Source organism: Salmo salar, chromosome ssa01, assembly GCF_905237065.1.
Source record: "Salmo salar chromosome ssa01, Ssal_v3.1, whole genome shotgun sequence".
Taxonomy (NCBI): Eukaryota; Metazoa; Chordata; class Actinopteri; order Salmoniformes; family Salmonidae; genus Salmo; species Salmo salar.
In genome coordinates this window covers 154979025-154993589 of record NC_059442.1, presented here as the reverse complement: position 1 = coordinate 154993589, position 14565 = coordinate 154979025, and the positions used below count along the sequence as shown (strand labels likewise).

The window sequence follows — 14565 nt, the reverse complement described above, 5'->3', positions numbered from 1 at the left end:
ATAACTGCTGCAGCCAATTTGGGTTACAAGCTGTCCTCAATGGTACAACTGCAGTGGTCTCTGCCTGGTCTTCAACTGTTTCCCCAGCCCCCCTATGCATTGTAGGCATATTCATAGGCTGATGTTAATTTATGGTTTTACTGCTGCTCCTGTTGCTGTTGCCTATGAGCTGTAGCCTAAACTAAAGAGATTCTCCACTCCATATTTGCTCAATGTTAGTTAATGGCTAAAGAGCAGGAAAGGCGGGCACTCCATTTGGTCTCCCTTTCATTTCCTCCCGTATTGCTATGGGCACTAGTATGAGTATGACCTTGTATACACGAGTGCAGCAACAAGTTAGTGGAGAACAGCAAGATATCTGTTTTCATTATGGTTGGGGGTTGGAGGCTCCAAGACTGGTCACTTATGGTGGACCTTATGGAAGGCCAAGCAGAGCAATAGAATGTGCAACATTCACTACCCATGCATACTTAGTGTTTTGAATTGCATACTTATCCAGCTACCCATGGAAATAAACTGTTCCATACAGATTCATTCTTATGTTATTACTTATTAATTAGGCTACCATTTTACCATGCAATAGGCTACTGTAACAAAACAACCGACTTTGGGAACAGTTTTAACATTTTCAAAAGACTATTGTCTCTTCAGAAGGCAGTGATAAGGGAACCTATTCTATTCTATTCTATTCTATTCTATTCTATTCTATTCTATTCTATTCTATGTACATGGCAAACAGACTCCCACTCACCACAACCTCACCTGTGTATGAAAAGGGTTCAATCAAGTTGCGTCATTTCTCCCATCTCATCCAGGTCTGTGGACACGTGACGGTGTTATTGTGGCTCTCGCCGTGGACGGTGAACGTGCGAGGAGAGACCTGCCTCTTCACGGATAGAGGAGGGGCTGGACCGTGGCGCGGGGTGGAGGAGAGGACGGGTAGAACGAAGGCTGGCAGCGGTGCTTTGGAAAACCCACTTCTCCAAAAATAAAGTTTGACTACATTCTTCTTATCGAACGGAAGACTTCACAGAATAGATTCTTTTTTTTCCAGTTTTTTTTTTACCATTGCTTATTGGGGAAAATGACTAAACCATCAGACTTTTAGGAGAAAATACATTGGAAAGTGTCGCTCAACTTTCTACACAGGAAGCAAGGTCTAACTGCAGATTGCGGACGACTCAGGTAATGTCAAATCCGAGAACACTAGCGCTTTACATCTAGTCTTGCAAAAAATATATCCAGACAATATCGAAATATAGCCTACACGTAGGCTATGTCTCTTTGTCAACATTGATGAAGGGATTCTTGAAAGGTATTCTTGAAAATGAGTCACTATTATGTAACATGTCTAAAAGTTGTTGAGCAGAGCAGAGGACAGAGGAACAAGATGACGATGCTGAACGAACGTTACTTGCTTTCTGCATAGCTTTCTGATGCCACTCAAAATTCAAGCACTTTTATGTCACTTCTCTTTCAATAGGACATTGGCATAGTTCAGCTGACTGCGTCTATAGAAGGATGATGTCGATGATACAATGCCTTATAAATACATAATCACACCTGTATAATGAAGTGTAGACTACTGCTGAGGTTGGGCTCCCTCTCTCTGTAGTCTAGTTCCTCTCAAGGTTTCTTCCATACCTCTGCAGTTATTTGCCACTGACATCCTGAGCTGTTCTTTCTGGGTACTGAGGTCCAACCTGGTTTTTGTTCATCACTTTGTGACGAATGCAATACAATAACAAAAATGTGTCAGTTCCTAATGTATTGTTAGAGAAGGTCATTGGTTCCGTTAGCCTGGATAAGGATCCATGTTTGAGAGTGTAGTGGGAGTGTTTATAAGGCATTCTGTGTGTTGTTGATTATCTGAGAGCTGTTTCACTTCCTCGTATGAAATGATATCCTGTTGGTGGCCTGGACTGACCTGGCGTGAGAAGGTTATTTTCCACACTCTCTGGTCCACTGGAGAGGAAAGAGGAGGAGGAGGAGGAGAGGGAGGGGGGTGGGGGTGATAGATGATAATGATTGTTTTATTTAGATAGGGAAAGGAGGAGTAGAAGAAGGATATGGAAGAGGGGGAGGAGGAGGGGAGAAGGATGATGAGGGGAGGAGGAGGAGGAGAATGGGAGGAGGGGGAGGATGATGATGAGAGTGAAATGTTAGATGATTGTTTGATTTGTGTAGTTGTTCTGTCGGAAAATAGGTACCATATTCTATTGAAACCTGCTCCTTAATAACATAAAATAGATAACGTTTCCACAACCATAAAATCTATCATATTTCCATATCAGCTATCTTATAAAAGGTTGTAAAAAGTGACGCTAATCGAGCACTTATGTGGAAGACAAACCGTTAAGCCGTAGTTTAATAGGTTATACTGTCTACAAAAATCGAATCAAATCACATTTTATTCATCACATGCTTCGTAAACAACAGCTGGAAACTAACAGTGAAATTCTTACTTACATTACAGGCCCTGACCAACAATGCAGAGAGAAAGAAAATAGAGAAATAATAGAAAAGTTAAACAATTAATAATACAAGTAATAATAAATGCACAATGTGTAACGATAACTTGGCTATATATACTGAACAAAAATATAAACGCGACATGCAACAATTTCAAAGATTTTACTTAGTTACAGTACATATAAGGAAATCAGTCAATTGAAATAAATAAATTAGGGGCTAATCTATGGATTTCACATGACTGGGCAGGAGTGCAGCCATTGGTGGGCCTTGGAGGGCATAGGCCCACCCACTTGGCAGCCAGGTCCACCCACTTGGCAGCCAGGTCCACCCACTTGGCAGCCAGGTCCACCCACTTGGCAGCCAGGTCCACCCACTTGGCAGCCAGGTCCACCCACTAGGGAGCCAGGCCCACCCACTAGGGAGCCAGGCCCACCCACTAGGGAGCCAGGTCCACCCACTAGGGAGCCAGGCCCACCCACTAGGGAGCCAGGTCCACCCACTTGGCAGCCAGGTCCACCCACTTGGCAGCCAGGTCCACCCACTTGGCAGCCAGGTCCACCCACTAGGGAGCCAGGCCCACCCACTAGGGAGCCAGGTCCACCCACTAGGGAGCCAGGTCCACCCACTAGGGAGCCAGGCCCACCCACTAGGGAGCCAGGTCCACCCACTAGGGAGCCAGGCCCACCCACTAGGGAGCCAGGCCCACCCACTAGGGAGCCAGGCCCACCCACTAGGGAGCCAGGCCCACCCACTAGGGAGCCAGGCACACCCACTAGGGAGCCAGGCCCACCCACTAGGGAGCCAGGCCCAGCCATATCAGAATTAGTTTTCCCCCACAAAAGGGCTTTATTACGGACAGAAAAACTCCTCAGCACAATCCTGCAGGTGAAGAAGCCGGATGTGGAGGTCCTGGGCTGGCGTGGTTACACTTGGTCTGCATTGTGAGGTCGGTTGGACATACTGCCAAATTCTCTGAAACGATGTTGGAGGCAGCTTATGGTAGAGAAATTAACATGAAATTCTCTGGCAACAGCTCTGGTGGACATTCCTGCCAATTGCACTCTCCCGCAAAACTTGAGACATCTGTGGCATTTAGTTGTGTGACAAAACTGTACATTTTAGAGTGGCCTTTCATTATTCCCAGCACAAGGTAAACCTGTGTAATGATCGTGCTGTTATAACTTTTGGAAAATCAGCTTTTTGTGTGTATGGAAAATGTATATGATTTTTTATTTCAGCTCATGAAACATTGAACCAACACTTTATATTGCATTTATATTTTTGTTCAGTGTACATGTGGTACCAGTACTGAGTCCATGTGCAGGGGTACAAGGCAGATACTGTATGTACATAATTAGGAATAAAGTGACAGATAAGAAACAGTAGCAGCAGCATATGTGATGAGACAAAACAGTTAGTGCAAAAACGGTCTATGCAGATAGTCCGGGTAGCTGTTAGGTTAACTATTTAACTAACTATTTAACAGTCTTATGGCTTGGGGTAGAAGCTGTTAGGTTAACTATTTAACTATTTAACAGTCTTATGGCTTGGGGGTAGAAGCTGTTAGGTTAACTATTTAACTATTTAACAGTCTTATGGCTTGGGGGTAGAAGCTGTTAGGTTAACTATTTAACTATTTAACAGTCTTATGGCTTGGGGGTAGAAGCTGTTAGGTTAACTATTTAACTATTTAACAGTCTTATGGCTTGGGGGTAGAAGCTGTTAGGTTAACTATTTAACTATTTAACAGTCTTATGGCTTGGGGGTAGAAGCTGTTAGTTTCCTAGACTGAGGACTTTTGTTGTGTTTCTCTTGACAGCTGTGTTACATTGTCATCATTCCACCTTGCATCCTTTTCTCAGGGGCCATTAATCATTCTCGAACGCATAACTGAGTATATAGCTGGGTGTTCCTGAGAACAGTCTTAGAACCACACCTAAGTGGCCAATGTGCCAAAGATAATGAGCTGGTACATTTTCTAATTACCAAATAGTATGGTGAAATCAAGATTTACCTGTTCAGGTGATGTACGGTTGATGTGGGTGATATCATGTGAGAGGAAACAGATTTGTTCACACTTGACCTCTCTGGACATTCACATCTGAAAATATTTCTGGCACATGACCAGATGTCAAAACTGGTGTTCCTTCTGGTTTTGACGTTTTTATACTCTACTCTGTTCATTGTTCACGTTAGCTAGACTTCTCAGGGCCAGTCCTAGTGTCTGGTTTGTTACACACAGACACACTGAAGAGGTAGAGAGGTCAGGGGTCAGTGTTAGGAGATATTTTTCAAGGAGAGTGGAGTGTGTTTCTGTTTGGGACCTATCCTGTGTGTTGTGTAACCCAAGGTCTAAGGCCTAATAGAAAAATAGGCATGCAAATAAAGCAGGGAGTCCCTCTCTGACTCCTATATGGCAGCACATGGCTCATCTGGCCAGGATACACACACTACTTGTCCTGAGCTTACAAACAGCCACCCTACACAGTACACACATAAATGGATGTGGGAAAAAATCGATACAGTAGAGTGTCGCAATATTATTTTAGCCGATTTTATATCGACCAGTATCGATTTGTAAAAATATCTCTATATGTTTTTTTTTGCTAGGTAGTTAACCTTATCTAATAGCTAGTGCAAGTTGGTCTTACCAAAACTCTGATATTTCTCATCCTATAGTTTGTTCTCCATCATCTTTTTAAATGTTTTATGTGTGCCAGCACGGTTTGAGCACTTTTACTTCCAAAACATGTTTTTCCATGGCTCTCTTTTGTCCCTCTCCAGCAGACATATAGTGAGCAATATGTTTGGAACATCGAATCACAATAAAGTTGCAGTATCGAATCATAATACATAAAGAATCACAATACATATAGAATCATAATACATATCGCATCGGCTCCTAAGTATTGTGATAATATCGTATCATGGGGTCCCTGGCAATTCCCAGCCCTAATAATAGGTTACCCTACACTCATATTACAGAAGTTCACTTTTCTATCCATAGTTTAAAAAAAAATCTGACTCCACAGCCATGATAATGACAATACCATGATAATGATAATACCATGCGTGACAATACCATGATAATTCTAATGCCATGATTATGATAATACCATAATGATAATACCATGATAATTATATCACCATGATTATGATAATACCATAATGATAATACCATAATGATAATACCATGATAATTCTATCACCATGATTATGATAATACCATGATAATGATAATACCATGATAATAAAAATATCATGATAATCATAAAACGATGATAATAACAATACCATGATCATGATAACACAAAGATGGACAATAGCAGATAATCAGATCAGGAGAATCATGCCCCAGCCTGTGGCATCAGGACTTTCTTTATTGACAAAATAGCTACAGTTAGTGAAAAGGACAGTGCTATTCATTTTTGTGTTTTATTTTATTTACCTTTATTTAACTAGGAAAGTCAGTTAAGAACAAATTCTTATTTACAATGACGTCCTACCAGAAGGCAAAAGGCCTCCTGCGGTGACGGGGGCTGGGATTCAAAATAAATACAAATATAGGACAAAACACACATCACGACAAGAGAGACAACACAACACTGTGACAACTCTCCAGCACACCACTCAGTGTATCACCTGTCAGAATCTTCTGGTGAATCACATGGGGATGTTTTGATGTCGTTTTAGAGCCTTTTATTGTGTAATGACAGCTCTTTTTAAAGGCCTGATGCAGTAAAAAGCTAGATTTTCCAGTGTTTTACATACACTGAGTGTACAAAACATTAGGAAAACCTTCCTAATATTGAGTCACACGACCCCTTTGGCCCTCAGAACAGCCTCAGTTCCTCAGGGCATGGACTCTACTAGGTGTTGAAAGCGTTCCACACGGATGCTGGCCCGTTTTGACTCCCATGCTTCCCACAGATGTGTTAAGTTGGCTAGATGTCCTTTAGGTGGTGGACCATTCTTGATACACAAGGGAAACTGTTGAGCGTAAAAAAACAAGCAGCGTTGAAGTTTTTGACACACTCAAAACAGTATGCCTGGCACCTACTACCATACCCCGTTCAAAGGCACTCCAATATTTTGTTTTTCCAATTCACCCACTGAATGGCACACACACACATACACAATCCATGTCTCAATTGTCTCAAGGCTTAAAAGTCCTCTTTAACCTGTCTCCTCCCCTTCATCTACACTGATTGAAGTGGATTTAACAAGTGACATCAATAAGGGATCATAGCTTTCACCTGGATTCACCTGTTCAGTCTATGTCATGGAAAGAGCTGGTGTTCCTAATGTTTTGTACACTCAGTGTATATTTCCACACTATGAGGTTGGAATAATACTGTGAAATTGTGAAAATGATGATAATGGACTTTCAGCCTGTTTTGGTAGGATGGAGTTTTTTTCACCAGGCATTAAATGAGTTAATAGACCAGTAAGAAAGAGACCAGTAAGAACCTCTCTTCCAATAACAGCTAGTTTTCAGTTTTCACCTCCCCACTTAGACCACTCCCAGACAGTCCTAGCAAAATTCTTGCTGGAGAAATTTTTCTTTGCTAAGAATCAATTGAAAACAATCACAGTAAGGTACTTAATTGTTACCCAGAAATGATTTGATATTGAGATAAAATGGCTGCATTGGACCTTTAAACAAAAGTGGAAAATGTAACGCATAGAAAAAGGTTTCTTGGTTGCTTTCTCCTCATCATCCCCTTGTGTCTAGACTGAGCGATGCCTCTATAGCGCTGACACCATCTCTCTGTCACTCTGCAGTCATGCAGTATTAACACACACACACTGAGAGTGAAGTCACAGTGGATCAGGTGTAGGCATGTGGCTACAGTTCCACTTACAGCACGGTGGCCTCCATTCCTGCAACCTGCCACCAAATAGAGAGAAACGCAGCAAATACTATACCGTGCACAGACAGACTGCACACTAAAGCCTTTTCATTTGAAACAATTCTCTCATTCTGGGCAGCTTAAGGTAACATTTTCTAGACACAGACAGACAGATTGCATCACTCTTTCCCATGGAGAAAAAAGAGAGAAATATAAATTCAGGGAGCAATGGTGGCAGGGGGAGATGGGATAATATTAAAAGGATAACAGTGTTTCATAGAAGACTTGATGTTCCGACAGACCAGGATGATGAGAGGATTAGGTTGTGTCTCACACGTAGAGTAGGGCCTTGTGATTCTGAAGCTCTGACTGCCCAATTCATGAATCAGACTTAGAGTGGAGTTTGGGCCCATTCTGGGCTACAGTACATGGCATGTTCATCAGGGTCTTGATGGTTACACTGTGTCATTAGTCAGATGCATGCAGGGTTGTGGTTACATATTGGTTATTTGCAGTGGTTGGTTTAAAGTGTATGGTTTAAATAATATAATAATATGCATGACCCTTTTCTTCTTATTGGTTCATCAGATGCTCAGAACATGGAGCTGAACAGAGGAGAAGTACCTCTATATGTAAGTACTGTTCATCCTTCTCTATGCACATTCGTCTTCCCTCTCTCCGTTTCCCCTCTCTCTGTTTCCCCTCTCTCTGTTTCCCCTCTCTCTGTTTCCCCTCTCTCTGTTTCCCCTCTCTGTTTCCCCTCTCTGTTTCCCCTCTCTCTGTTTCCCCTCTCTCTGTTTCCCCTCTCTCTGTTTCCCCTCTCTGTTCCCCTCTCTGTTTCCCCTCTCTCTGTTTCCCCTCTCTCTGTTTCCCCTCTCTCTGTTTCCCCTCTCTCTGTTTCCCCTCTCTCTGTTTCCCCTCTCTCTGTTTCCCCTCCCTCTGTTTCCCCTCTCTCTGTTTCCCCTCTCTCTGTGTACCCTCTCTCAGTGTCCCCTCTCTTCATTTCCCCTCTCTCTGTTTCCCCTCTCTGTGTACCCTCTCTCTGTTTCCCCTCTCTCTGTTTCCCCTCTCTCCGTTTCCCCTCTCTCGTTTTCTCCTCTCTCTGTTTCCCCTCTCTCTGTTTCCCCTCTCTCTGTTTCCCCTCTCTCTGTTTCCCCTCTCTCTGTTTCCCCTCTCTCTGTTTCCCCTCTCTCGTTTTCCCCTCTCTCTGTTTCCCCTCTCTCCGTTTCCCCTCTCTCTGTGTACCCTCTCTCTGTTTTCCCTCTCTCTGTTTCCCCTCTCTGTGTACCCTCTCTCTGTTTCCCCTCTCTCCGTTTCCCCTCTCTCCGTTTCCCCTCTCTCAGTGTACCCTCTCTCTGTTTCCCCTCTCTCAGTTTCCCCTCTCTCTGTTTCCCCTCCCTCCATTTCCCCTCACTCTGTTTCCCCTCTCTCCGTTTCCCCTCCCTCTGTTTCCCCTCTCTGTGTACCCTCTCTCTGTTTCCCCTCTCTCCGTTTCCCCTCTCTCCGTTTCCCCTCTCTCAGTGTACCCTCTCTCTGTTTCCCCTCACTCTGTTTCCCCTCTCTCAGTTTCCCCTCTCTATGTTTCCCCTCTCTCTGTTTCCCCTCTCTCTGTTTCCCCTCTCTCTGTTTCCCCTCACTCTGTTTCCCCTTTCAGTTCCCTCTCTCTCCCTCTGGTTGGTTGTTGACTGTATGGCCTTGTGTTGATGTTGGGCTACAGGTGAAATCTAACCCTAGTGTCTTACACTCCCCTGGGATATAAACCTTTACACACAGCCTGTTCTTCCAGATGGGCCTACTGAGCCCACTAAAAGCCCATGGTTTTATACATATGTGTGTGTGTGTGAGTGTGAGGAGAGACAGAGAGAGAGATAGCATGTGTGTGTTTGATAAATAGTGTGCTCAAGTGTTAAGGGAATAGAGAGAATGAATGTATTGTTTATTGTTTCTGAGCCGGTAGGCCCAGACCTGAGCGTCTATATGCTTATTCCAATACATGTGTTTTCTGTTGTAGGTGAATGAGGAGTGTGTTTTCAGAAGGTCGCTCCTCATTTATTTTCATTTGGTGTGAAATGACTCGCTCTCTCACTCCCTCTTACTCTCTGTCCCTGTCTCTGTCTCTGTCCCTGTCCCTGTCCCTGTCCCTGTCTCTGTCTCTGTCTCTGTCTCTGTCCCTGTCCCTGTCTCTGTCTCTGTCTCATATATCCACTTTCTGTCTTTCTCCTCTATCTCACTTCCCCTCCCTCTCCTCCCCCTCTTTTTCGATCTCCCTCTTCTCCTGTGTGGCAGAATCCTGGGTGGGCCAGCCAGCTGGCCAGGTGCTGAAGCGTTGCCAGATTTCTGGTGGGCAGAGAGAGAGAGAGAGAGAGAGAGAGTAGAGTGGAGTATCTGTTTGTTTTACGATGGTTTCCTGAGGTTTGGTCTGTATATCATGGAACACCTAACATTCATGATTCATATGCCAGTTTTCTCTAGTTCATTATTTGTTCATATTATTCATCTCTGGTTGCAGAACTCTTAAATTCACTAGTGAGCAGCAGTGACATTTGTACAACACTGTTCAGTATAACCTGTTTCTTTGAAAATACTCACAAATTCCCACCTACTCTTAGTGGAGTTTACCAGGTTTTATCATGTTTCAGTTTAGTCCTCCCTGGTAGAGTATGAAAATAATGAAGCACTAAGGTTGAACATATACTTCTGTTTTACAAGGTGAGGTGTAGTCTCCACCCTAAGGTCCTGTCTCCACCCTAAGGTCCTGTCTCCACCCTAAGGTCCTAGCACTGCCTAGCACTGCCGCTGTAGCACCTCTGAATGAGACCCAGATGCTAACGCTCTCTGCTTTGTGGATGTAAGCTGTGCTATATTTCACTGATTTAAAGACTGTTATTATAACTGGCCAGTTACATTTTTCTGGTGGAGCAGACCTACACAGTGACAACATAGAGCCTTGCTTTGACTCTCACCACATCAGAAAGTAGTCAGTACAATGGACAGTATTGTATACTAGGTAGATGTTCTCACTGTAGTTGCCTGTGTCTGGTGATTTGTGGTTTGTTCTGTGTGAAGGTTCCGACTGAGATTTACTGAGTTTGAATGGGATGAAGTGTCTGCATTTTGTGGTGTGTGTGCCTACTCCCGTGCTGCTTGGCCAGGTCTGTGTGTGTAGGTGTGTATGTGTGTGTTTGATACTGTGTGTGTGAGGTGATCTGGCAGTGCTATTGTTGGCTGGCTGTGAGAGATCACCTGGTAGTGGACTGGCAGGCTGCTGGTGTTTTGGGTTAGAGGAGAGGAATGTGAGGCCTTCTCATAGGTCAAAAGCTGTCACAGAGAATTACTTGACAGAAACACTGAAACAGAACATCAGTTGTCTTTGCTTCTTTAAAAAGTTCATGATGATTATTTTCTACCACTTTTGGTAGACAGAGATAAAAGGTTTACATGTTGGTGTGTATGTGTGTGTGTCAGGTGCCACTATGCTTTGATAGAGGGGGTAGAAACTGTTGGTTGAGGCAGTATTAAGCCTTGGTATCAATCTACTGCACATACAGTTGTGGTTAATGATTACTGTAACCTTTCAGTGTGTCAGATAATGAAGGCAATGTGTTAGCCATGCCGGGTTTACCAACCTGGGAATAACAGGGACATCTCACCCTGTCTTTCCTTTATCACTGGACGATTAGCAGCTCAAGGCACAACAATAGAGGACTTTTGGATGCAAGCAAATATGATAAAACACATTAGGTCTACCACATAATGTGTTTGGCTACATGACCTAGTAGTCCCACTAATACAGACCTAATCTTCTGCACCAACCATTCACTAATACAGACCTAATCTTCTGCACCAACCATTCACTAATACAGACCTAATCTTCTGCACCAACCATTCACTAATACAGACCTAATCTTCTGCACCAACCATTCACTTATACAGACCTAATCTTCTGCACCAACCATTCACTAATACAGACCAAATCCTCTGCACCAACCATTCACTAATACAGACCTAATCTTCTGCACCAACCATTCACTAATACAGACCTAATCTTCTGCACCAACCATTCACTAATACAGACCTAATCTTCTGCACCAACCATTCACTAATACAGACCTAATCTTCTGCACCAACCATTCACTAATACAGACCTAATCTTCTGCACCAACCATTCACTTATACAGACCTAATCTTCTGCACCAACCATTCACTTATACAGACCTAATCTTCTGCACCAACCATTCACTAATACAGACCAAATCCTCTGCACCAACCATTCACTAATACAGACCTAATCTTCTGCACCAACCATTCACTAATACAGACCTAATCTTCTGCACCAACCATTCACTAATACAGACCTAATCTTCTGCACCAACCATTCACTAATACAGACCTAATCTTCTGCACCAACCATTCACTAATACAGACCTAATCTTCTGCACCAACCATTCACTTATACAGACCTAATCTTCTGCACCAACCATTCACTAATACAGACCAAATCCTCTGCACCAACCATTCACTAATACAGACCTAATCTTCTGCACCAACCATTCACTAATACAGACCTAATCTTCTGCACCAACCATTCACTAATACAGACCTAATCTTCTGCACCAACCATTCACTAATACAGACCTAATCTTCTGCACCAACCATTCAGTGCAATAGGTTTCTAGACTTCAATTTAGACATGATTGTAACTTGAACTTTTGTGTATCGTTCTTCACACATTCATGTCTCTAGGTTTGCACAACAATTCAGGTTACTGCTGCACATTATGTAAGAAAGAATCCATGGCCATAAATCCCTAGAATCTGTGAGAAATGCTTATGATGCCATGAGAGTTTTAGGCAGTCAGTTTGACGTTTACATTAATGTGTCATTAGTGTGCTAGATTTGTTCAGAGGAATGTGGCTCAGGCAGCTCTGCGGATGGGCTGTGTACTGTAACGTCGCTCTGTTCCGATACTCAGACACCCACAGTCCCCACCATGAAGGCCTGACAGGGATTCACATTCTAGAATGTACAGTACATCAAGGTTCCTTTTGCCTTGTCATGTGTCTACTTCATCGTTCTGGAATGATATCATGACTTTTGAATATTTCAAATATTTTCACCTATCATTATTTCAAAGGACACAGTACATTTTCCCACCTCTAAAATGTATTTTTCCCATGCTTGATTGATTGTCTTTGAGTAATCTTGACATGCTTTGTGTGTAGGCTACTCATACAAGCCTATTGTACATGTATATGTCCAGGAAGTTGGTATGGTAATTGAAATGGCAGAGTTAAAGATATAAATAAAAATATGAATGACATTTGGCAGAAGATTTAATCCAACTTACAGTCATAAATTTTACACATGGGTGGTTCCAGACAGAATCGAACTCACGACTCTTGGCGAAGCGCCATGCTTTGATCTACACAGGACCAAGTTATATGTTGGAAAAAGCCGAGTTCTAAGCACTGTGGCCTCAGATGGTCTTTGATCAAAGCTGTTCCGTGAAGTCATTCGTTTTAAAAAAAGGCCATTCAGATCAGTCCTGTTCTGATTCTATAAGAGGATTAGAACCTGCTCGTCCACTTCACATCATCAACACACTTCAAAGGGATCAGTACAACACAGCTCCACCAGTTGTTCTTGTACATTATTCAAAGACCATAGAAATTAGACTAGGCGGAAGTGTGCTTGTGTGCACTTGTGTGTGTGTGCCGTGTGTGTGTAGTGTGTGTAGTTGAGTCTTGCCAGCATATCAGATGCCAATTCTGTTTTTCGTATCATTCTTGTTTTGAGGCTACTTGGCTACCTCATGTATTCAGGCCAACTGTTGTTGAGCTTTACGCTGGTTGTTGTTGTTGCTGCAGTAGGCTAGATCAGTGCGGGCTTCCTACTGTAGACGTCACCTGTGTGTGTGCCTGTGATCACTCAGGAGGGAGATGGTTCCTGGTCTCCTAGAAACCATGGATGGGGTGGTGTGACCTTGCTGTTGTTGTTTTCATCACCATCATGAGATCATGGTGAAGATTCAAGTCATGTTAGTTAGAAGTCATGTTGGTAAAGGGCTGTGTTTTGCCTCTAAAAAATAGGCTATACGAGGAAGACTGCCACAGAAAAACAATCTTCATTCAGCATTTACCCTCAAGCTTCTACTTGGGTGTAAATTAACAGCTTCTACCCCCAAGCCATAAGACTGTTAAATAGTTAAATAGTTAACCTAACAGCTTCTACCCCCAAGCCATAAGACTGCTAAATAGTTAGTTAAATAGTTAACCTAACAGCTTCTACCCCAAGCCATAAGACTGTTAAATAGTTAGTTAAGTAGTTAACCTAACAGCTTCTACCCCCAAGCCATAAGACTGCTAAATAGTTAGTTAAATAGTTAACCTAACAGCTTCTACCCCCAAGCCATAAGACTGTTAAATAGTTAGTTAAATAGTTAACCTAACAGCTTCTACCCCAAGCCATAAGACTGTTAAATAGTTAGTTAAATAGTTAACCTAACAGCTTCTACCCCAAGCCATAAGACTGTTAAATAGTTAGTTAAGTAGTTAACCTAACAGCTTCTACCCCCAAGCCATAAGACTGCTAAATAGTTACTTAAATAGTTAACCTAACAGCTTCTACCCCCAAGCCATAAGACTGTTAAATAGTTAGTTAAATAGTTAACCTAACAGCTTCTACCCCAAGCCATAAGACTGTTAAATAGTTAGTTAAATAGTTAACCTAACAGCTTCTACCCCCAAGCCATAAGACTGTTAAATAGTTAAATAGTTAACCTAACAGCTTCTACCCCCAAGCCATAAGACTGTTAAATAGTTAGTTAAATAGTTAACCTAACAGCTTCTACCCCAAGCCATAAGACTGTTAAATAGTTAGTTAAATAGTTAACCTAACAGCTTCTACCCCCAAGCCATAAGACTGTTAAATAGTTAGTTAAATAGTTAACCTAACAGCTTCTACCCCAAAGCCATAAGACTGTTAAATAGTTAAATAGTTAACCTAACAGCTTCTACCCCAAGCCATAAGACTGTTAAATAGTTAGTTAAATAGTTAACCTAACAGCTTCTACCCCCAAGCCATAAGACTGTTAAATAGTTAGTTAAATAGTTAACCTAACAGCTTCTACCCCCAAGCCATAAGACTGTTAAATAGTTAAATAGTTAACCTAACAGCTTCTACCCCCAAGCCATAAGACTGTTAAATAGTTAGTTAAATAGTTAACCTAACAGCTTCT

The 14565-nt window shown here is 42.5% G+C and overlaps 1 protein-coding gene across 2 annotated transcripts in view; it reads left to right on the top strand.

The window, feature by feature from the left end:
• The first annotated feature begins 882 nt into the window (after window positions 1-882).
• LOC106568988 (rho guanine nucleotide exchange factor 28) overlaps window positions 883-14565 on the top strand; it is a 108509-nt gene continuing 94826 nt past the window's right edge. Inside the window, exons 1-2 of one of the 2 annotated variants that reach the window (XM_045692531.1) lie at window positions 883-1185; window positions 7917-7960. In XM_045692531.1, coding sequence (XP_045548487.1) covers window positions 7928-7960 — 33 coding nt within the window. In that variant the 5' untranslated portion in view covers window positions 883-1185; window positions 7917-7927. The remainder of the gene's footprint in view (window positions 1186-7916; window positions 7961-14565) is intronic. The other variant, XM_045692539.1, reaches the window with a different exon arrangement.